The following is a 20250-nucleotide window of genomic DNA, read 5'->3' as shown; positions in this document are numbered from 1 at the left end:
CGTTAGCCAACCAAAGCAAGCTCCTTGGAAAGGCCTTTGTGCAGGTTTCTTAATTCTCACGTTGACAGAGCTGGAAGCCTAGAGCCTAGGCCCTTCCGAACACTTGAGCTGAATGCACCATGGGCTAAAGTACCCACCTCCCCTCAGAATGGTTCTCTCAGGCCTATAAACACTCTCACAGAAGAAACATGAGGGAGCTCCAGGACACCACGAATCCTTCGGCCTGGAAAGGGTCTGAGCTGCAGCCAATGGGAGAGCTCAGAGCCAGCCATGAGCACAGGCTACTCTCAGACCACAGAAACCTGTAGAGTAGCCCAGGCTTCTCCACCATAGTTCTTAGAGCCCCTCCTGACACAGAGGCTCCACAGCCACCTGGGTCTGGCTTTAAGCCACCCTATGCATGTTCTCCTAGAAGGTAAGGCCAAGCAGTTGAACCCACCTGGGTCACAAGCATGCTCTGAACCATGCCCCACCCTCATTGGCTTTTTTTTCCACAACATGGAGAAAAGGAACAAGTCTATTTTTTTTAACATTCCGACTCATTCTCACAAACATATATGAACTGCGTGATAAACCAAATATATTACGTAGTAAAAATGGGGGAGGAGAGAATGGAGAAAGATACTGAAAACCAAAACTGACTGCCCACAACTTCAGAATTTTCATTGCTCATCCCAAGATACATCTTTTTGCTGAGAAAGGCGAAAAAGTAGAGTGTGAAGCAAAGAGAGCTCTAAATTTTTCTGTCTAAGAAAAGAACAGGAATGCGGGAGGCGATCCCTGGCAGGGGGGAGAGGAGGTGGGCAGCAAGGAGGGTCTGGTGATGGGCAGCTGGACACTGAGCTCTAAATCTGATGGAGGGAGGAAAGGTCATCAAGACATTCCTAGCGACGAGGAGGGGCCATCAATATTCAGATCAAAGGTATATAAATATTCCATTTTATGTTTTCACCTACTCTGATGTGCCATGTGTACCACTCCAGTACCCCACCCTTGGGGTCCTTGGTGGAATAAAGGAATAGGAAGGTGTCCCTTGTGGGGTAAGTCAGAGCTGGGGGAGAGCAGCAACTGCTGGAAGCCAGACACAGAGCCAATCCAAGACTCTATCAGAGGCGGGAAATGGGAGCACGAGTTAGCTGGGAGATACCAAACCTACTGAGCAGTTGCTTGTATAATGAACAAAAGACTACATGTCTTTCCATTGGGACAAGGGAAGAGGAAAGCAGTGAGGTCCCCTGCAATGTCCCACTAGGGCCAAGGTTGCCATTTGCTGCACCCTTCCCCAGCCCTCACCCCAGAACCCCAAAACTCAGAGCTGCCTCTGTAGGGATTTGCAGGGCAACCTCCAAGCATCCTATACCCTACCTGAGGCTTTCTTCCTGGCATGGCAGCGCTCTGTGGCCCAGCATTGGGCATTAAGAACAGACTGACCCCTCCAACAGGCTTCTTCGCCGGAGCCTCAAGCTGCTTCTCAAGGTTCCTGACCATCGACTGCACCAGTGTTCCTGGAAGGACAGTAAGTGGCTGTTTCAGCAGGAAAAGCCTGGAGGACAAATGCTTCATCCATATGGGTTGTATCCAGCCTCCAGAGAGGATAGAAGGAGTGTGGAGAAGGGTCAGGAGGAGGAAGGTGGGGCAACCTCAAAGAAGAGGGACAAGGAGAAAGAAGGGCCTGGTCAATGTGTGCCCAGTGAAAAGATGTTCTGACCATCCTGAAATTTTAGCTGATTAGACATAATGACATGTCTGGTGATGAAGACTTGGGAAGCTGTTCTTCCTTCTAAATGGGAGGCTGAAGCAGGAGCTCTGCTCGGTTTGGTACAAGCATGGCTCACATGCACACATGCCCTCCTTCAACAGCCTCACACAGAAAAATGAAGAACTAGCATGGATGTAAATCAGCACAGGCAGGCTGCAGGTGAGGCAGGCTTTCTGCAGAGCTCCATGCAGAAAGGGGGACCAAGCAGTGACAGAGACAATCCAAGGACCCCTGGCGATATGGTTAATCAAGATAGACGTCCAGACCTCAGGAATGACCAAGAAGCAGGGAGCTACCCACAACCTTCCAGGATTCAAAGGTCAGAGGATCTGAACAGGCTTTTGGCGCCACAGCAACCCTTGGTTTACTGATTAATTCAAGAAATGTTTATTAAGATTCTACTACATACCAAGTACTGTTCCTCACTCCCTCATTAATCATCTTGTCCAAAATACCTCATTTTACAACCAAAGAACCACCCCTTGCAAGAGGGCAAGCAGGTAGCAAGTGACAGAGCCAGACTCGTGTCTGAGGACTCCTGACTCCCAGTTCAGTGCTCTTTCTTCCCTAACACCCTGCCTGGCAGACCATCAGCACTTCTCCGAAGATCCAATTCTGGCAGTTTCTGATGGGTTAGCAGGCTTGGATGAGGCTGTGAATATGACAAAGAACCACAAAGGCCATTAAGAGCATGGACTCTGCAGATCATACAGATCTTGGCTTAAATCCTAGAGCTTCTACTTGCTAACTTTGAAAACACCAAATCAGAAATTCCATATTCCTTAATTAAAGCCTTGGCTAGAAAATGTAACTGAAGCCAGAAGCTACAGGCCTCAGCAGCTTATAAGCAAACCTTGAAAGAAGGGGAGTTGGCACCATTGTTTTGGGAAGAAATATGATTAACTAGTCATTGTAACCTGTTAGATAAAAAAATGATAAATTTAATGAATACTTTTATTCCAGTTAACACAACATTTAGCTTAAAATTCCACGGTGCCCTTTTTATCAAAAGTTAAGTTTCTATGTTTCTACTGAAAAGGGCAAAGAACTTTTCTGTAAAATTAAGAGGCCTGCTAAGCCCAAAGACTTCTGGTGACACCTAAGGCAGCCACTGTAAAGGTTTATTTTTACCTCCTGTGGCTGTCACCCTCCATCGCAAGGTTACCTGGGAGATCACACTTTTCACTATTTCGTTGCAAAAAGTTATGTTTGTTAGACCATATTTGTCAACCTTTTGTTGTTCCTTGTGGTAAACTGTGCTCCCTTAAAGTCATAACCTAACTTTGCCCTGAGGCTGCACTCACCGGTGATGGTTAACCAAGCTGACCACAGCCTCTCCATCTAGGGCTAACAAACTCAGGCAGCATAAAAGTTGGTGCCGGTATTCTTAAAATTGGCAACACAGCTAATGGGAATCCTTCTTGGAGAAAATCTTATTTTACGTACAAAAATTTAAAATGACTCCCTTACATTAACTTCAGAACCATAACATGGAATCTCCACTTGTCATGACGCTAGTTCTGTGATCTGGAGCGAGTCACTTAACATCCCAGAGGCTTGGTCTCTACTCTGTGAGGATGTGAGGGGTAAGCTTTACCTCATCGGTGGTGTGAGGAGTAAACAAGAGAGCAGCACAGGGCCCAGCATGTGGTGAGCACCCAGAAATGACATCAAAAGGAAAGCCCTTCTCTCCTCTGCCCCAGGGTTCCAAAAAGGAGGGAACCTCAAAGCTCTAGAATGGGCATGCATGGAAGGGACACCCTCTCCGCTTTTCTCCCTACCTTCTTCCTCTCTCCTACCCCCGGGAGAAGTAGCCAACCAGAGGGGAGGGATTGCAACATCCCCCAGGCCATGCTTCCCGTGCAGGAGGGTCAATGCATTAAAAAGGTAATGCTGAGTTGCTCCTTCTCTCTGACCCTCTCCCTGCACGTGTGTTTGGAGGTCGGCTGGAATCCTCCACACAGCTGCCTGTTTAAGCCCTCTCAGTATCCGCTTTGCCAGCTCAGCCACATGTCCAAGTAGGGTCATGGTCTGGATTTGGGGAGGCTGGAGGTGTTCCCACTTGGGCCTCAGGTGCTGGCTGTTCTCCATCCAGCTATGACTGAATGCCTACACCTTAGGCATCACTGGGCCCTGTCCATGTTTATTCTCTACTGATAAGAACCTGGGAAGGAAAAGGGGCAAGAAGACTCCCGACCACCTCCAACAGTTAAACAATTCAATGACAGAAAAAGGAGCAAAATAACCTCATTCCATTTCAATCTTTCTCTTGATAACTCGGGGGTATCCCAAGAAAATATCTGGTGGAAGGGAGGGATCATTCTCTCCAAATCACAATAAAGAAATGCCAAATCAGAAGGGCCAAAAAAAACTAAAGGGTGTTTCCAGGCCTAGAGCAGCCTGGACTGGGGAAGGGTTACCCAGGGGCCACGGCCCACTCACCCGATGAAGCCAGCCCACCTGAGCCCTTGCCAGGGGGCAGGGGGTTTCCCTCCGAGGTCTCGGAGTCTGACCAGTCCCAGTCATCCTCGGCCTGGGGCGCCATCCTGGAGCGAGCTCGGGGAGGCGGAAGAGACACACACTGTACAGGGTCTCCTTCCGAGTCCTCTTCAGAACTGAAGGGGGGCGTACTGAGACATCCACATAGAGAAGAAGAAATGAGAGATGCAGTGGTCAGAAATAAGCTCTAAAAGCCAGGCTTCACCACACTGCAAGCCTGTTTGGTTTGCCCAGAACCAGTCCTGCTCTCTCCAGACAACAGCCAGGAACCATCCTGATGGCAGCCATATCGACTTCCCCCTTCAGGGGAGGCCCAAAGAGAGGCAGTCCTGCCTGCCCAGCCCTTCCAGTGTGGTCACCAGGGCTTGGGCAAGTGATGAAGGAGGGAAGGGACATTTGCTTTGGCTGGGAGCAAAGGATCCCCAGTTTCTTCTTTGGCGCTCGGGTTGGACCACACCTGAGGCACCTCCTGTTCACATCTGCCTCTGCCCCTCACCTGTCTGCAGAAACCTGTGGGACGCTGAGGCTGGGAGCCACCACCACAGACCCGGGCTAGAGTGCAGAGTTTGGGGCTCACCTCAGCCCGGGCCCCGGGGACGCCGGGGGGCCAGCAGGTCTGCGCACTCTGGGGCGTGGAGTTGAGGAGGGCACCTGCTTCAGGCCAGGGCCAAGGCTGTCACAACTCTGCAGAGTTGGCCTGGACGGCTGTGCCGGCTTGCATGGCGATGCCACTTGCAGGGTCCTGGACTTTCGCTGGGCCTCTTGGGTGACCACTGGGCTCCGCTGGCTTTTGACTGAAGTAGAGATAGGAATGGCTTTTCCAGAGCACAAGCATGCTGGGCCCTCAAGCCTTACTGGATGTAGGAGGAGGCTCCAACACACTGGAAATGGACAAGTCACCCTCACCCCATAACAACCACAGCAGATTTGTTACCTCCCACCCCAAGATGTCCCATCGCCACTGGCACAACTTCAACCCCTAATGTTGTAAGACACAGGGCTGAAACCACGGTTTCATCAGAGACCAGAGGCAAGACGGGTGTTCCAGGGTTGTATCATCATTACAGGAGACAGGCAGGAGTCAGTGAGCCTAAAGAGGAGCCCAGCATTTCTGCAGCTCACCCCCAGAGCCATGCTAGAGTCTGATCACACCAAGGCCACCTCCCCTCTCTGCCCACCCAAGCTGCAGCCGTGGGAGTGCAGGCAGCCTTGCAGGAAGGCCATGCTGCCACCAGAGGTCGCCACAGGACCACACGGGTCTTCAGGATCCACACCCAACCTCCCAAATGCTGTCTGTGGCCAGACAGAGCCAAAGGCATACAATTAGTCACAGAGCCTCTAATTTCCAAATTGCATCAGGACCCATGAGAGGAGGGGACGCAGGATCAGCAACATTTTTAAGGAAAGAGAAGAGAAGAGAAAACACATCACGGGAGTCATAGCAAATACTGTTCCATGAAACTCATATGTGTGAACTGAGTCACAATTTTAAATGCATTTCTTACTATAGTTCAAAGTCAAAAATGCTTGAAATGCACTGCTCTCAGAGAATGCATTTACTCAGAAGTGGACCTTCTAGGAAAGAGTGGACTGAAGAGAAGGGAAAGGCAAAGAAAATCTTGCCAGAAGGACACAAACAACAATAATAGCTTACGACTACTCTGCATCAGACAGCAAGCTAAGCACTTTACATAACCTCCACGTATCCCGCAAGCATCTTGCGAGGGTATCATTTTCCCTCCTTTACAGAGGCTTCGAGAGATTAAGAGACTTGCCCAAGATTCTGTGGAAGTGAGTGAGTGAAGCAAACCCAGGTCGTTGGTCTGCCCCAAATCCAGGGCTCTTACCACTGCCTGCTCCAGCACAAGATAAGAGGTGCAATGTGAGCAGCACTTGTGGGTCCCAGAAAGAGAACATGAGGATGCAGAGCTGGAGGGAGGTCTACAAAGTCTGCCACGAAAACACTGCTCACCTCACACCCCAGAGAAGGCAGACCACAAGAACAGGCAAGGGCAAGCCTCTCAGTCCCTGCTTTCTGACTACAGGAAAAAGGGCTGGAGTGGGAGAATGGCACCTAGAAGGGGCAAGACACCTTTCCTTTCTCTTGGAAGCTGGGACTTGGAGGGCTCTTCCATTCATCTTCGCTGAATTTTTGTCCCCTCCACCCCTGTGCTCATCACCTAGTCCTGCCTGGTTTCCCAGATGAGATGGCAACTCCAGCCCTCAATAACTAAAATGAACAAACAAACATTTGGGCCAATGTGCAGAGGAACATTAGTTTAAATCAAAGCATGAAAGATTGGTTAGCACAAAGGACAAACAGTCTTTGAAATGAGAGTATTCTGCCTGAGATTACCATGCAAGATGAAGAAATGTCCTTTCCTTAGAGATTTTAAGACTAGAAGTTTAAACTAAATAGAATAGAACTTCCTGGATCAACACAATTTTTACCATATTCTCATACCAACTGCCATGTTATCTATTTAGGATTTTTATATAAAATGACACCATTTTTAAACATAAAATACCTGCTTTCTCCTTCTCCAGGTAACAATTTCCAAGAAATCACAGGATAGATATTAGCAATATTTTTTCTAATTCATATGAAGATAAATAAAAATTAAGTTTTAAAAGTACTGGTCCATGTACCAACTAAAATCATCTCTCATGTCCCCAGAGTTATGCGGATACACTCTGGAAAATTCCTATGCGTGAAGCATTCAGATTGGGTCTGCCCAATCTGAACTGACCACCCGCTGGCTGCATATGCCCATAATTGAGCATCACCCTGTGGGAGAGAATCTGGGCCCACTGAAACCCTCCCCAGAACCTCCAATTACAGCAGCCCAGTGGATCTAGGAATCCTCCAGAAAGGAGAGACTCTTGAACTTAAGAAGAATACAAGTTCCCTTGCTCCATAAGCAACCTGAGGAGAGACTCTAGTGTCCTCATCCACACCAAAAGGGCCTTCCCTTCTCATGATCTCTTAGGGACAAGGACAAGTGCAAAGTAGCAGCTGAGACTGGGCTCAGGGAACCAAGTCTGAGCTCTGAGGATCTGTCCACATACAGAACTGGCCCAGCCTCTTCTACCCCTCCATTGCTCCAAGAGCAAGGAATGTCTGTGCTCTCAGGAGGTTTGCATTTGGTTTATATTGGGCTTTGCTGGCAGCCTCAGTGTTCCCAGCACTGGCAGCCCTGGTTTCTAGACCCAGACACTGAATGGGGCTCCTATTTGTTGGAGAGAAGTTTCAACTTGCAGTCAAAGCAAATAAAGCAGAGCAGAATTTAAACTGCTAAGTGAGACAGCATGTCTAAGAGAGTTTAGGACTGACCACAAGGTCTAGCTCTGGCTCTCCTTCCAACTCCGAGTGACCCTGAACAAATGTCTCCACTCCCCCTGGACTCTGTTTCCCCAAGAGGACTTTGGACTCAGCAACCTGAGGACCTCACCAACTCAGATCATCAGTGCATTGCCCCTGATGGGAGGCAGGGATGATACCCGCCTCATGTGCAAACAAGATGGGGCAAGAAAGACCCTCACAGGTCACAGCCCCGGAGCAAGCCCACTCGCCAGCTTACCCAGAGACTCACCATCTGGCTGGGACACCGCAGCCCCATACTTCTGTCTCTCCTTCACTTTGCTGGTGGCCTCCTTGATGAGCTTTTCTCTCAGACTCAGAAATTCAGCAAACCTCCCTGCCTTCTGCTCCCGCTGGGCTCTTAGGAGGGACTCCAGGTGTCTGAGAGTCTGAATTGAGATTCCCTTTGCATCCTAAAAGAGGCAGAAGTTTATCTTTGGAGGCAGAGGACTCCCTTCTTCCCCCCTGAGCCTCTCAAGCCTGCTGCTGAGCAGGGAATCACCATGATCAGTGCCTGACACTTTCTGGGAGACGATGAGACAGCGATCTTACATGTTGCTCAAAGTGTGACAGTTTACGGTTTGGTAGCCCCATTGAAATGTGTATATAGCAGGATAATGCAAAGTGGTTGCATCACAACATAAGGGACTTAGATGGGATATGTTTTTTTCCCACCTGACTGAACCCTAGGACGAGAGACCGCAGTTTGCTCCCTCTTTTTCCCCAGGCACAATCATTTTGCCAGGCACACTGTTCACGGCTTAGGGTTTGAAAAAAAAAAAATAACTGCAAAAAACAAAAGCCAGGTACCCTTCCAAGACCTATTGGAAGTTGCTTGGGCTTCTGACATCCACCCAGAGCTCATGGAAGGTTTTGGGAGGCAAGTGAATCATTTCTATCAATCATGCATAGAAAGAAATGTCATAATCAAGTCTGAACATAGGACCAAATTTAGCCTAAGCTGCCAAAAACAGTTAAAGATTTGTGACCACCCTTACTAAATTAAATCTAAGTGATTATTTTTCTAGTCTTAGTCTACACAAATATTTTCAACAATGTGATGCTTGGCTACTTTAAAAACAAGATGTATTTTTATTATTTAATAATAGATTTCTTAAAAGCCTTTAATGAAAACATGTATGCTATGGTTTAAAACAAGCATGAGGGAACAATGGCATTCAAATACTAATTTTACTAGACCTGCCCACCCGAAGCCCCCTGCTGAGTGGGCGTGACCATGTAGCCCACATATGGTTGCCCTGGAGGTGGACCCTTAACCCAAGGGGGACCCAATCAAAAGCCTGAGCCAATTAAATTCCTTCTGCCAGAAAATGTAATTAGGGACCCAAAAGGAAGTAACCAATGAGTGGAGAGCACTGGGCAGTCAGGATCCAGTGGGGGCATCACTGACCAGGTAGGGCCAGGAGCAGCAGCTGGAGAAAACAGAGAGAAGAAACCACACTGCTACAGTGAGAGGAAGGCAGAACCTGTGTGGGTTCCTGTTTCTTGACTCCAGGGGAGCCCCAACTGCCACAAATGACATGAATGCATTTACAACATAAAGAACAATTGATCATTGTCAGCTTAAGAAGAGCTTCTGTCTAAATTGTGGGTCTCAATCCCTAAAATAATGACCCTAGGACTTACCCTCTTTATCCCCATGCTTTCCAGTTTCTCTTCGAGGGTGTCCTCCAGGATCAGCCTGAACTGCTTTAGCAAGGTGGGGTTTTTCCTCAGAGCTGCCAGCACCTTCTGCTGCCCATCTCGGGAGTCCTCCAGCTCTGCAGCACAAGAAATCACTGAGGTCAGCTGAGACCTGAAAGCTCCTTTCCCAAAGGCCCCCTGCATCCACCTGGCCCTTGCTCTGCCAGTGATCCAGGTCTCGGTCCTCTGAGCTCCAGGCCACTGAACTATGCTTGCATATCCATCTCCAGGTGAGAAGCTGGGGTGTTTCTGCTCCTGGGTACCACTCCTCAGATCCACCCACCCACCTTCAGGATTCTACCCCCTGCCCACCTGGACTGCAAAGATCTGGGCTCAGTCCTGCCGCAGGTTAACTCAGGGCTTTCAGGCTTCTGATTTGCACTTGAACAGTGGGCAGCAGCTAGTTCCCTGGACTCCATCTGATCCTAGATTCCAGGCTCTGTCTACTGTCAGCAACAGCCCAGTCAGGCCCCCACCAGATGCCTTCACCCCACTGTTAAGCACCTACCATGTGCCAGGCTCTGTTTTGATCCTGGGGATAAATGGTGGACAAAATGGACAAGTCCCTGCTCCCTTCAACTTTAGCATAAATCAGAATCACCCAGGCATAGAGTTAAAATCCACCTTCCCTTCCCTACTCCTGGGAGTCTGATTCCATAGGTCTGGAAAAGGGCCCTGGAATAACATGCCCAGATGATTTTGATACAGGTGAGTCAGAGACCACACCTTAAGAAAACACTGATCCAGAAGGTAATGAAATAAGCAATTCCAATAAAACATGGTAACTGCAGGGGCAGTCCAGGGCGAGTTGGGGGAGGCCCCCCTAAAGCACCCCTCAGGTCCCAGTAGGAGGCCTCTGTGGCTAGAGTGGAACCAAGCCCTCCCGTTCACTCAAAAGACGCGTACTGAGCAGTCAGTATGAGTGTGAACCAGGCCGTGCTGGAAGCTGGGGCCACAGAAGAAACCCACCTCTCTTCCCTCAAGCTGCTCACAGTCAAGGATGGCAAACCTCAACTCTGGCTGCTTATCAGTATCACCTGGGCCAGTCCCAGACAAATTACATCTGAATCTCTGAGGGTAGGCCCCAGGTCTGAATTTCTTTTTTTTTTTAATTTCCCTTAATGAGTTAAACAAACAGCCAAGTTCGAGAACCATTGTTCCAAGACAGCGGTTCTCAAAGCGTAGTCTCAGGTCCAGCCTTCTAGGCATCGCGTGGTAACTTGTTAGAAAGGCCGATTCTCAGACCCCACCCCAGACCTACTACATCCCAGATTCTGAGGGTGAGGCCCAAAATCTGAGCTAACAAGCCCTCCAGGTGAGTCTGATGCTAACTAACATTTGCCCTGAAGCCTGACCTCTACATTGGCTGCACACTGGAATCATCTGGGGAGCTTTAAATAATACTGATGCCTGAGTCCCACCCCTAAATGTTCTGATTTAACTGGTCTGGGGTATGGCATGGTCTTGCTGACATTTTTAGCTCCCCTGGGGGTCCTTAATGTGCAGCCAGATCTAGAGGGCCACTGGTCTAGCGGAGGTTCTCAAACCTCATATCAGAATGTCCTGGAGAGCTTGGGAAAGCGCACATTACTGGTTCCCACCTCCCAGAGTTCCTGATTCCTTTTGTCTGGGATATGGGAGAATTTGCTAATTTGCATTTCTAACAAGTCCTCAAGTGATGCCGCTGCCTGCTGGCCTGGGACTACACTCTGAGAACAGCCCTAGGGAAGGAAGTGGTGGAGCAGAAGGGCAAATGAACAGTTGCAGCACAGTGTGATGTGTGTGTGAAATGGCTATAACAGGACAGAGGCAAGGCGGGGTCTCTGCTGACTCACCCATCTCAGCCCCCTTTTCTCTAGGACTTTGTATCCCCAGTTTGCAAAGACCCCGTTCATCCTATCTGAGGACCTTGTTACTCAACTAACTTCAATAAGTTTACAAGAAATTATTTTTTGCTATGATATCACAGGGCTAAATGCATTGGGAAAGTTCACCATTTAAAATATCGGGGAGGCAGGGGAGTAGATAAGCGACAACTGGTTAAATCCAATTAATAAATTTTGGTTCTTTTATCCAACAGAATAATGCAAAGCCCTACAACACAAAAATGAGATTGTTCCAAATAAGGGAATATAAAATGATTTCCCAGAGAAGCTATTAAGAAAAATAACTACAGAGCAGTATGTATAGGGTGCTTCCATTTGGGAAAAAGGAAAAGGGTATGTGCATGCACATGACTATATTTGCACAGAGTATCTGTAGAAAGATTCATGAAAAACCATCAACAGTGGACCCTCTGGAGAGGAAACTGGACAGCCAGGAAGGAGGGAGACCTATTCTCACTGCACAACCTTTTTTACTTTTTTACCCTTTTCTACTATTTCAATTTTTTGTCAACTGCATCAATTACCTTCTCAAAATATAAAGAAAAAATTACATTAAAAAATAATATGACCCATGATGAACTCTTGGGTCACATAAACTCCTCCCTGGATGTGTCTGTCAGGTAACTTTGGAATTGTCCTAGGCAAGCCTTGCTCCAGCGGGCAGCCCAGTCTGTGAATTGGCCTGTGCACACTTTGATCTTTCCACAGGAACCTCTCCTCCCTGATTATCCCCAGAGCTCCCTGCAGCCAGGATGCATGTCTATTTTATTTTTTTCACTTTCGCATCCCTTCTCAGTATCTAATTGGGAGCTCTGCAAATCAGAATCAGTCACTGAATGGGATAAATAGATTAGCAGGTACTCCGTGCTCTGGGGAGAGAGCTGCAGAGGATTCCTATACATTAAGGCCCTGTGTGACCTGTCAGCAACTCACTCATCACACAGAATAAAACCACGAAGGCCGTCTTTAGACCGAGTTCTCTTCCACTGCTTTGGCAGTACCAGCTGAGAGGCAGCGGGATGGGCCCAAGGGCACAGACTCTGAATCAGACACCACCCCAAATCTCAGCTCTACCACTTTCTAGCTCTGTGACTCTGGGCAAGTTACTGACCCTCTCTAAGTCTGGTTTCCCCATCAGAAAACCAGCAAATCACATGTAAAATACCTTCAAGGGGCTTAAATATTTATTTCATGTCCCCAGTTTCCTCCACTCTGGCTTCAGGTGTCCAGGTACAGTTAGGTGGAGGCAAACTAAGCAATGCAGAGGGCAGCATATCTGTTTTCTGCATTGGTCTCCCAGGTAAGAAAATGAGAACTCACCTTCCTGAGAAGAGTCCTCCTCTGTGTCCTCAGTCTTTGGTCCCTGGGGGATCCCTGAGAAGAGGAGGAACAGTTAGTGGTGTCAATGCCCTGGACCCCTCCCTAAATAAAAAAAAAAAAAAATGTGGAGCAACCCCTCCAGTCATTTCATCTTCATTGGAGAAAGGCAGGAAGGAGCAATGTTCACAACCACAGGCCCTGGAGGCAGAGATCCAGTCCAGCTCTGCCCCTCACCAGCTGTGCATGAGATGGCAAGTCCTGGAATCTCTCTGAGCCTCAGCCTCCTCATTTAGAAAAAGATGATAATAATGCCCATCCCACATTAAACCACAGAGAATGTGTCATGAGGCAATGAACCTGAAGCACTTAGCAAAGTGAACAGTACAGAGCTGTTACTAATGGCACCGTGGCAGCTCCCACACTCAGGAAGTTCAAGGCCACAGGAAGAGTCTCTGCAGTGATTGCAAGGCTGGGAAAGAAATGCCTAGCCCCAAGGCAAGGGATGGGAAAAGATGTGGGTTTGCAAGAAAGGGTAGCTGAAGGGATAGGCCAGGGTAGCTGGGGGTGGGGAATGGAGGGTGGAGTCCTCCAAGCAGAAACAGTCCACTGTGGGTCACTGTCTACCTTTAGACACCAGCACCTGCACTCCATTCCACCACCACCATCACCAGCCATCCCAGCACACCAAGAGGAGAGCGTATATGCCAAACAGGCCACATTCACATGGATTGGGGGTCAACTTGCTACAGTGGGACCTCAGGAATGGAGAAGTAGGAAGAGCCTGCTCACAGACTCTGCTCCATCAATCACTGCCCCCAGCATCCTCACCCATCCCTAATGCTCCAGTATCCTACAGAGAAGAACAGACCAGGCATGAAATCCTGCCAGCCTATATGGAAATCTTTCAGTGCCAACTCCAGGCTGCAGCTCCATCTGTCCCAGAATCAAATGACTTCTCTTCATTCCTCACCCCGGCCTGACACTACAGGTCCCATGAGCCATTGTCACCAACCCACAACTATAAACTGACTGGTGAGGAAAGGAGGGAGGGGAAGAGCCCAAGACAACAGCCAAGGATGTTGCAAACCACCCCATGCAGACTTACCCTCCACCTTCCTGAGGGACATGGTCTGGATCTGCAAAGAGGTGGGACAGAGCAGGTTACAGCCAGCGGGGCCCATCATTGGAGCTCTGCTCAGGGCAGTGTTTCTGCCTAGCACAGTGAAAAAGGGAGAGCCACATTTTCCCTGCCACCCATTGGGAACCAGAAGGAGCTCCTAGTGCCCTGCCCAGGACCCCCAACATATCTCCTTTTGTCCTCAAGTGAAAAGTGATGGCACCACAGCAGTTAGAGCAGCAAGTAGGATGGTGCCATGCTCTAGCTTCCATAGGTGGGGAGGCAAGAACAGCCCCTCCTCAGAGAGGGACTGTGGCCTGACGGGCGGTCACCACAGAGAAGCAAGAAGGTTTCTCAGCACACAGTGCTATTGATATAGTTAATGGAAAACAGCCAGGGCAAAGGAGAAGCTCCCCTCCCACACTGTGGACATTTGAACAACATAACCTCACACTACAGCCATAGGTGACTGTCCAGGTTCAAGATGAGAATGTGGAATGGGGCCCTCTGGGTGGCTGGACTGGTAATGCTGTAAAGTCAAGAGATGTCAGCAGCCAAATTTTTTGTGATTTGTTTGTTGTGGGATTGTTTTGTTTTTGTTTTTTATTTCGCTACTTGGATCAGATAAGGAGAGGAAGCTAATCTTCAGGGTAAAAAAAAATGAATTCAGAGAAAGGAACAGAGACACAGCAGAGAAAAACTCCTGACCATGTTCATGTCTCCAGTTCCAGTTTATTCCTCTTCTGCTTAAGCTTGAGCTGCTTTTTGTTACTTTCTCTAACACAATGAAATATGACTCATCCAACATCCATTCTCAACTCTTTCCTTCCTTGCCTACCTCTAGAGACTGTTAAACTATTTATATCCCCAGCCTTCCTTGCAGGTAATTTCCATTGTGTCACGGTTTTGACCAATAAGATATAAACAGAAGACATAGGAGGGACCTTTTCATCAACTTCCTTTTTTGAATATGCTTGTGATGCTTTGTGCAATGGCAGCCACCTTGTAACTATGAGGAGCCAGGCATGAGAACAACAATACACACTAAAGATGGTGAAAAAGAAAGACAAAATCTGAATTCCCAATGGCATAATTTTACTGTTAAACCAAGTTCAGCAACTTTCCACCTCTAGCCTTGGTGTTATGATAAAAAATAAACTCCGATTGATCTATTCCGTTATAGTTAGCCAATGGGTTCCTGAATGAAACATTTGCCAACAAGAGTCCTAATATAAGAAGGAAACCCTCAGGCTGGACCTGAGGCGACCACAGCAGTGAAGAGCTAAAAGTGGTTTGAGTGGAAATAGTGAAAAGGAAAGCATCAGAGGACTGGATTAGATGTGTTGACTGCGTAAAAGTTTGGCTGGGAAAACAGGAAAGCACAGATAGCAAGGGAGCAGGGACAGGAAGAGTGGCATAGACAGCATGTAAGTGCTCAGCCTGGAGAAGCTACGTGGAGGCTGGCCCTTGAGGCGGGAGTTGTCAGAACCATGGCCGGGACCTGAGGCCACAGGAGGGGCCCAGACAGGGAAAGGTACAGCTTCTCCACAGGCTGGGGCTCAGGAAGAGGAGTGGGGCCTGGGCTGGGCAAGAATTATCAGCAGTAGATGAGAACTCAGACAGATCAGTTTTAGGAGGGGACCACTTAGTAAGTGCCTTTTCATCCCACTGGTTTATGTGACTACCTCATCAGAGGCTGTAATTAAGGAAAAAGATATTGGTTAAGAAGTTTTATGAATCCCCCACCCCCAACCCCTGTAATTTACTGAATGTTCCAGGGGGACTCAGGTGAGGTACTTCTTTCATCACCTGTTAGATGAAGATGGTGAGAAGATGATGCTAACTTCAAGGGCTATAGTGAGGCTTAAAGGTGGTAATAAGTAAAGTCTCAACCAGCTGCTGCATATTTACTATGGTCTCTGATATTAGAGTGAACTCATCTACCAGCAGCCCCTGAGGAAGATGGGCACGTCCTCAACTGGAGGCAGGTTCCATCCATATCACTTTGATGCCTTCATTCCTGAGAACACTTCCCTCTCCTTAAAACATCCGACAAATGAGACCAGTGCCAATGATCTCGGAAGAATCCAAGGAGATCCTTGCGGGAAGAGGCTCTAGGGCACCAGGGCCTGACTGGAGAGAGGAACAGACCTACCCTCTCCTCCTGGGAGGCGATGAGCCTGGCTTGCTCCTGGAGCCGGGCATGGAGGGCGCTGATCTGGCGCTGGGACTCGGCAGCCGCTTTCCTCTGATCCTGAGACAGGGAGGCTTGGAGCCTCTTGTTCTCCTCCTGCAGCTGGTGGGCACAGGGCGGTCAGTCAAACATCTGCAGGCCCCGCAGCTGTGCACAAACGCTGGTCAGGGTTTCACCTGAAGCAGGGAAGAGGATTTCCAGACCCGGGCAGGTGGTTTTCTAACAAGACTACCTTCCAGTTTTGGAACATTTTCAAGCTGTGCCTGAGAAGTGAGAATTGAATGCAGGCACCTAAGATCAAGGCAGAAAAGGATCTTTTCCGGGTGTGGCCACCCACTGAGGACCAGTCAGGTAAGTTGAGGCCATACAAAAATCATCAGACAATTGTTATTACATGAAAATAAGAGGGTAAGAAAATGTGCTAACATCCTACTTCTGGTGTAAGAATTGAGGGGAAATGAGGCTATTTGTATTTGCTTAAAGAAACTCTAGAAGACTATACAAGAAAGCATAAAAGTAGTAACCTGTGGAGTGGGTGTCGGGGATGGGGTGGGAGCAAGACTTTATGCAGTGCACCTTTCAAATTTCTTCTCCTTTTGGAACCACATGAATACATTCTCTATTTTTTATTTTTTTTAATGTTTCAAATAAAATAAAGTCATCAGAAGGGCTTTATTGTGTGTCCCTATGCTGGAGTGGGGAGCATCAGCACATGACAGATTCTGGTCTAAGCACTGTCTTCTTCTTAGCTTTCTGCAGACAGAACCTGGGGCTCTTGTCAACCAGCTCCCTCCTCAACTGGTCTCCTCCTCTGGGCTCTGGGACACTTTCACAGAAGCTATTTCCTCTGACTTGAGGCCTGATGTTCTCTGTTCACTGCTCTCAGTATCCAGGTCCTTCCATTTGGGCTCCCCCAGAACTACTGCTGAGGTCCACAGCTACCTGGTTCTCTCCTGGGTGGGATTTAAAAGCATTGTCCAAACACAAAGTGACCAGGCTATTTATCCCGGGCTTCAACCTGCCCTCCTTGGAGCACCTAAAGGGGTTGCTGCAAAGGGGACCCCGCAGAGTGAAGGATGTGCTCAGAAGAGAAGACCTGGAGGACCTGCTCCTGGCCAGGAAAGCCGCTGACTGGGCAGCTGACCCCTTCTAGGGATTAATGGGGGCCAGTGCCCAGGAACAACATCAGCAGCAAAACAGCTGCTAGAGTGTGGGGTGGGGAGCAGACGGGAAGTGCTGAGTTTTGAGAGGAGGTCACGGGAAGCGAGGCTCCCCAAGACCGCCCAACAGGAGTTACCTCCCTCTTCTGAGCCACATGCTCTTCCTGCAGTTCCTTCATTTTTCTCTTCCACTCCTTTTTCTGTAAAAGATTAAAAGTTTATCAAATGGGCCACTTTAGGTTTTAAAACATATTATAAAACCACAGGAATTAAAAAGTACTGGCTCATGATTAGTCAGACAGGGCAGGACAGAACAGAAAGTTCAGACAAAGATGGAAACAAATGGAAACTGACTGGGGGGAAATGGATTATTGACTAATGGTGCTGGAGCAAGTGGCAGGCTGCCTGAAAATAGTATGAACTTGGATCTTTATTTCACATCTTAAACCAAAATAAATTTCATGTGGGTTAAAGATTTAAACATAAAAAAATAAGATTATAAAAGTAGTGAAAGAAAGTGCAGGAGGATTTTCTCTATAAATCTCAGAGTGGGGAAGGCCAAAAAGAAAAGATTGACAGTTTGATCATTTTGACCACATAAACATTAAAAATTTTTATATGACCAGAACCATGATAAAGTCAAAGGACCAACAGAAAATTCAGGGAACATAGCTACAAGACCAACAAAGGGTTAAATTTCCATACTGACACAAACTCACAAATTGGTAAGGTAAACATCAATAACTAGGCAAAGGCTCTGAACAGAGTTCTTAGAAAAAGAAAGGCTTTTTAAAATGAACAATTTGTGAAACATGAGGCAGGAGACACATTTTACTGCTGACTATCAGTGGTTAGAGGTCTTTCTTGACAGATTTGGAGAACAGAAACAGAAGCACAATATGATTTAATGATCATGGCAATTGCCCTTCCTTGACATGGAATTTATCAGTGATACAGACTGTGATGGTTAGGTTCATGTGTCAACTTGGCCAGGTGATGGTGCCCAGATGTCTGATCAAGCAAGCACTGCCCTAACCATTATTGCAAGGACATTTGTGGCTGGTTAATAAACCAGAAGGCTGGTTTATTAAATCATCAGTCAATTGGCTGCAGCTGTGACTGATTACATCAACGAAAGGCATGTCTTCCACAATGAGAGAATTCAATCAGCTGGATTTAATCCAATCAGTTGAAGACTTTCAAGTGAGACAGATAAAGGACCTTCACTTCTTCTTCAGCTAGCCAGAGAAGCATTTCCTGAGGAGTTCATCGAACATCTTCACTGGAGTTGCCAGTTTGCTGCCTGTCCTATGGAATTTGGACTCGTGCATCCCCACAGGTGCATGAGACACTTTTACAAAATCTTTTATTTAGTTATCTCTTGTTGATTCTGTTTCCCTAGAGAACCCTAACTAATACACAGATCAATATATAACTGGAATGCAGTAAGAATTCACCCAGTGATGGCTGGAGCTGCCTCTTTTTTTAGGGGGGGGGGCGGGTGCTTGAAGAAAAATAGCATCTCTAAAGGGCATCTAGCACCTGCAGTCTGCTTCTGTATTAAGAAAGTAAAAGGAGTCTATAGGAAGTGAACATTTACTATGCCCTACAGTGTGGCCATTGTTATCTGTCTGATTTCTGGTAAAACATCATGTTCATTAGGTTAAAGAGGCCACATCATAATCCCAGTCTCAGGGACTCTTAAGGCACAGCCCAGAATCATTTCAAGATATATCTGATTAGGTACATCTGATGTTTCCTGTCAGGGCCAAGTCTACAAGTGTAAGAGTAGTGGTTATTAGAGGAATATCTGTTTAGAGACCACTGGAGGGTGGGCACAGACCCAGCAGTTACTCTGATTGGTTTCATTTGCTATGTGGTGTGCTAGAATGATGAAGGCATTGTGTTTACGGTAGGAATACATAGGGCAGAATAAGGTAAAGAGATGAAAGAAAATCATGGTGAAGGTAGGGTATTATTGGGGGTGGAGACTGGGCATTGTAAGGGGTATAGGCTGAATAACAGAACATTTAGACAGACAGTGAAAAGGGAGAGACTGGGAATAAGATAAGGAAATCCAAGCAGGTTTTGATCCATGATCTTGAGTGTCATCTGCTTGTTCTGATGTCTTGGGCAGATGCTATCTGTATAAGATGCTGTCTGCTTCTGGAATCCTCGTGTCAATTCTAACTTGTCCTAAATGGGAGTGCCCTCCCAAGGGCTTGGAGCACATTTCAGTCATGACTCATGGACCCAGGGGTCAATTCCCTGTAGTTTTATTGCCATAGTGGTGGCCAGTAAGACTTGATAAGGTCCCTCCCGTCTAGGTCCTAAAGCAGTCTTTCGTTGATGTCTCTTCTGGTATAAAAAGTGTCTGGGTTGAAGATCAGTGGAGTCCGCCTCCTACCAGCTCCTCCCAACTCCGTATTCAATGACCTCACGTTGGCAGCCTGAAACTGGACATGGTAGGAGTATTTACTCCATGGAAATGAGCAACTGCTACAAATCGGAGCTTTTTAGTTCTGAAGAGCCAGTTATTAAACATTTACAGCATCCCACTGATTCCATCTCAAATATCTCAAATACAGGAGACTGTCACACTTTCTAAGGGTTGTGTTTCAACTGGGTTGAGATCAAAATGGGGCAGACGTGTTAAATAGGACACCCAGCTATATATATTTTGGAAAAGATCCCCAGGTGTCTCTGACATTTCACACATGCATATCACCAGTCTCAGCTGAGAACCCCATTCTGAGCTTTCATGTGTTGGCAGAAAAGTCTTAACATATAGAGAACTTTGATAACTTTCAACTTCTGTAAATCCATGGAACAAAAATGAGAGAACTTGGAAAATAATATGTTTCATTGCTGCTCTGGGTAGGAAAGCATGTGGCAGCAGCTTACCTGGATTTCCATCTTCTCCTTCAGCACCTGGAGCTCCTGGGCCTGCCTGAGTAGCTCCTCAGACTCCTCATCTTGCAGCGACCCAAGGTTGGACTCTGGCACACTGTGGGACTGCAGTGCCTGCAGTTTCTGTAAAGGCCAGAGCACAATTTTATTCAGATGAACAGCTAAGCAAGACGCTATCTTTTATACCTGGAGCTGTGTCTGAAGGACACACCTTATTCCTACAAAGAATCCCCAACTTGTCCACACTAGCCACCTACATGCCAGCAAGTGTTTACACAAATCGACATCCCCCTTCACTAGGGTTCTCCTGAGGGCTCAGCCCTCATACAGGAGTAGCAGG

The 20250-nt window shown here is 47.5% G+C and overlaps 1 protein-coding gene across 12 annotated transcripts in view; it reads right to left on the bottom strand.

Moving 5' to 3' along the window:
- The window catches only part of DZIP1L (DAZ interacting zinc finger protein 1 like), a 60347-nt gene that overhangs the window by 21097 nt on the left and 19000 nt on the right, over positions 1–20250 (bottom strand). For 11 of the 12 annotated variants that reach the window (XM_037844269.1, XM_037844257.1, XM_037844252.1 and 8 more), the window contains 10 exons: positions 19905–20033; positions 17138–17200; positions 15802–15942; positions 13635–13665; positions 12530–12583; positions 9267–9400; positions 7852–8032; positions 4836–5052; positions 4202–4389; positions 1366–1505 (listed from right to left, as the gene is read on the bottom strand). In XM_037844269.1, coding sequence (XP_037700197.1) covers positions 1366–1505; positions 4202–4389; positions 4836–5052; positions 7852–8032; positions 9267–9400; positions 12530–12583; positions 13635–13665; positions 15802–15942; positions 17138–17200; positions 19905–20033 — 1278 coding nt within the window. The remainder of the gene's footprint in view (positions 1–1365; positions 1506–4201; positions 4390–4835; positions 5053–7851; positions 8033–9266; positions 9401–12529; positions 12584–13634; positions 13666–15801; positions 15943–17137; positions 17201–19904; positions 20034–20250) is intronic. The other variant, XM_037844283.1, reaches the window with a different exon arrangement.

The sequence above is a fragment of the Choloepus didactylus genome, chromosome 1 (assembly GCF_015220235.1).
Source record: "Choloepus didactylus isolate mChoDid1 chromosome 1, mChoDid1.pri, whole genome shotgun sequence".
In the NCBI taxonomy this organism is placed as follows: domain Eukaryota; kingdom Metazoa; phylum Chordata; class Mammalia; order Pilosa; family Megalonychidae; genus Choloepus; species Choloepus didactylus.
This window is presented reverse-complemented; position numbering and strand designations above follow the sequence as displayed.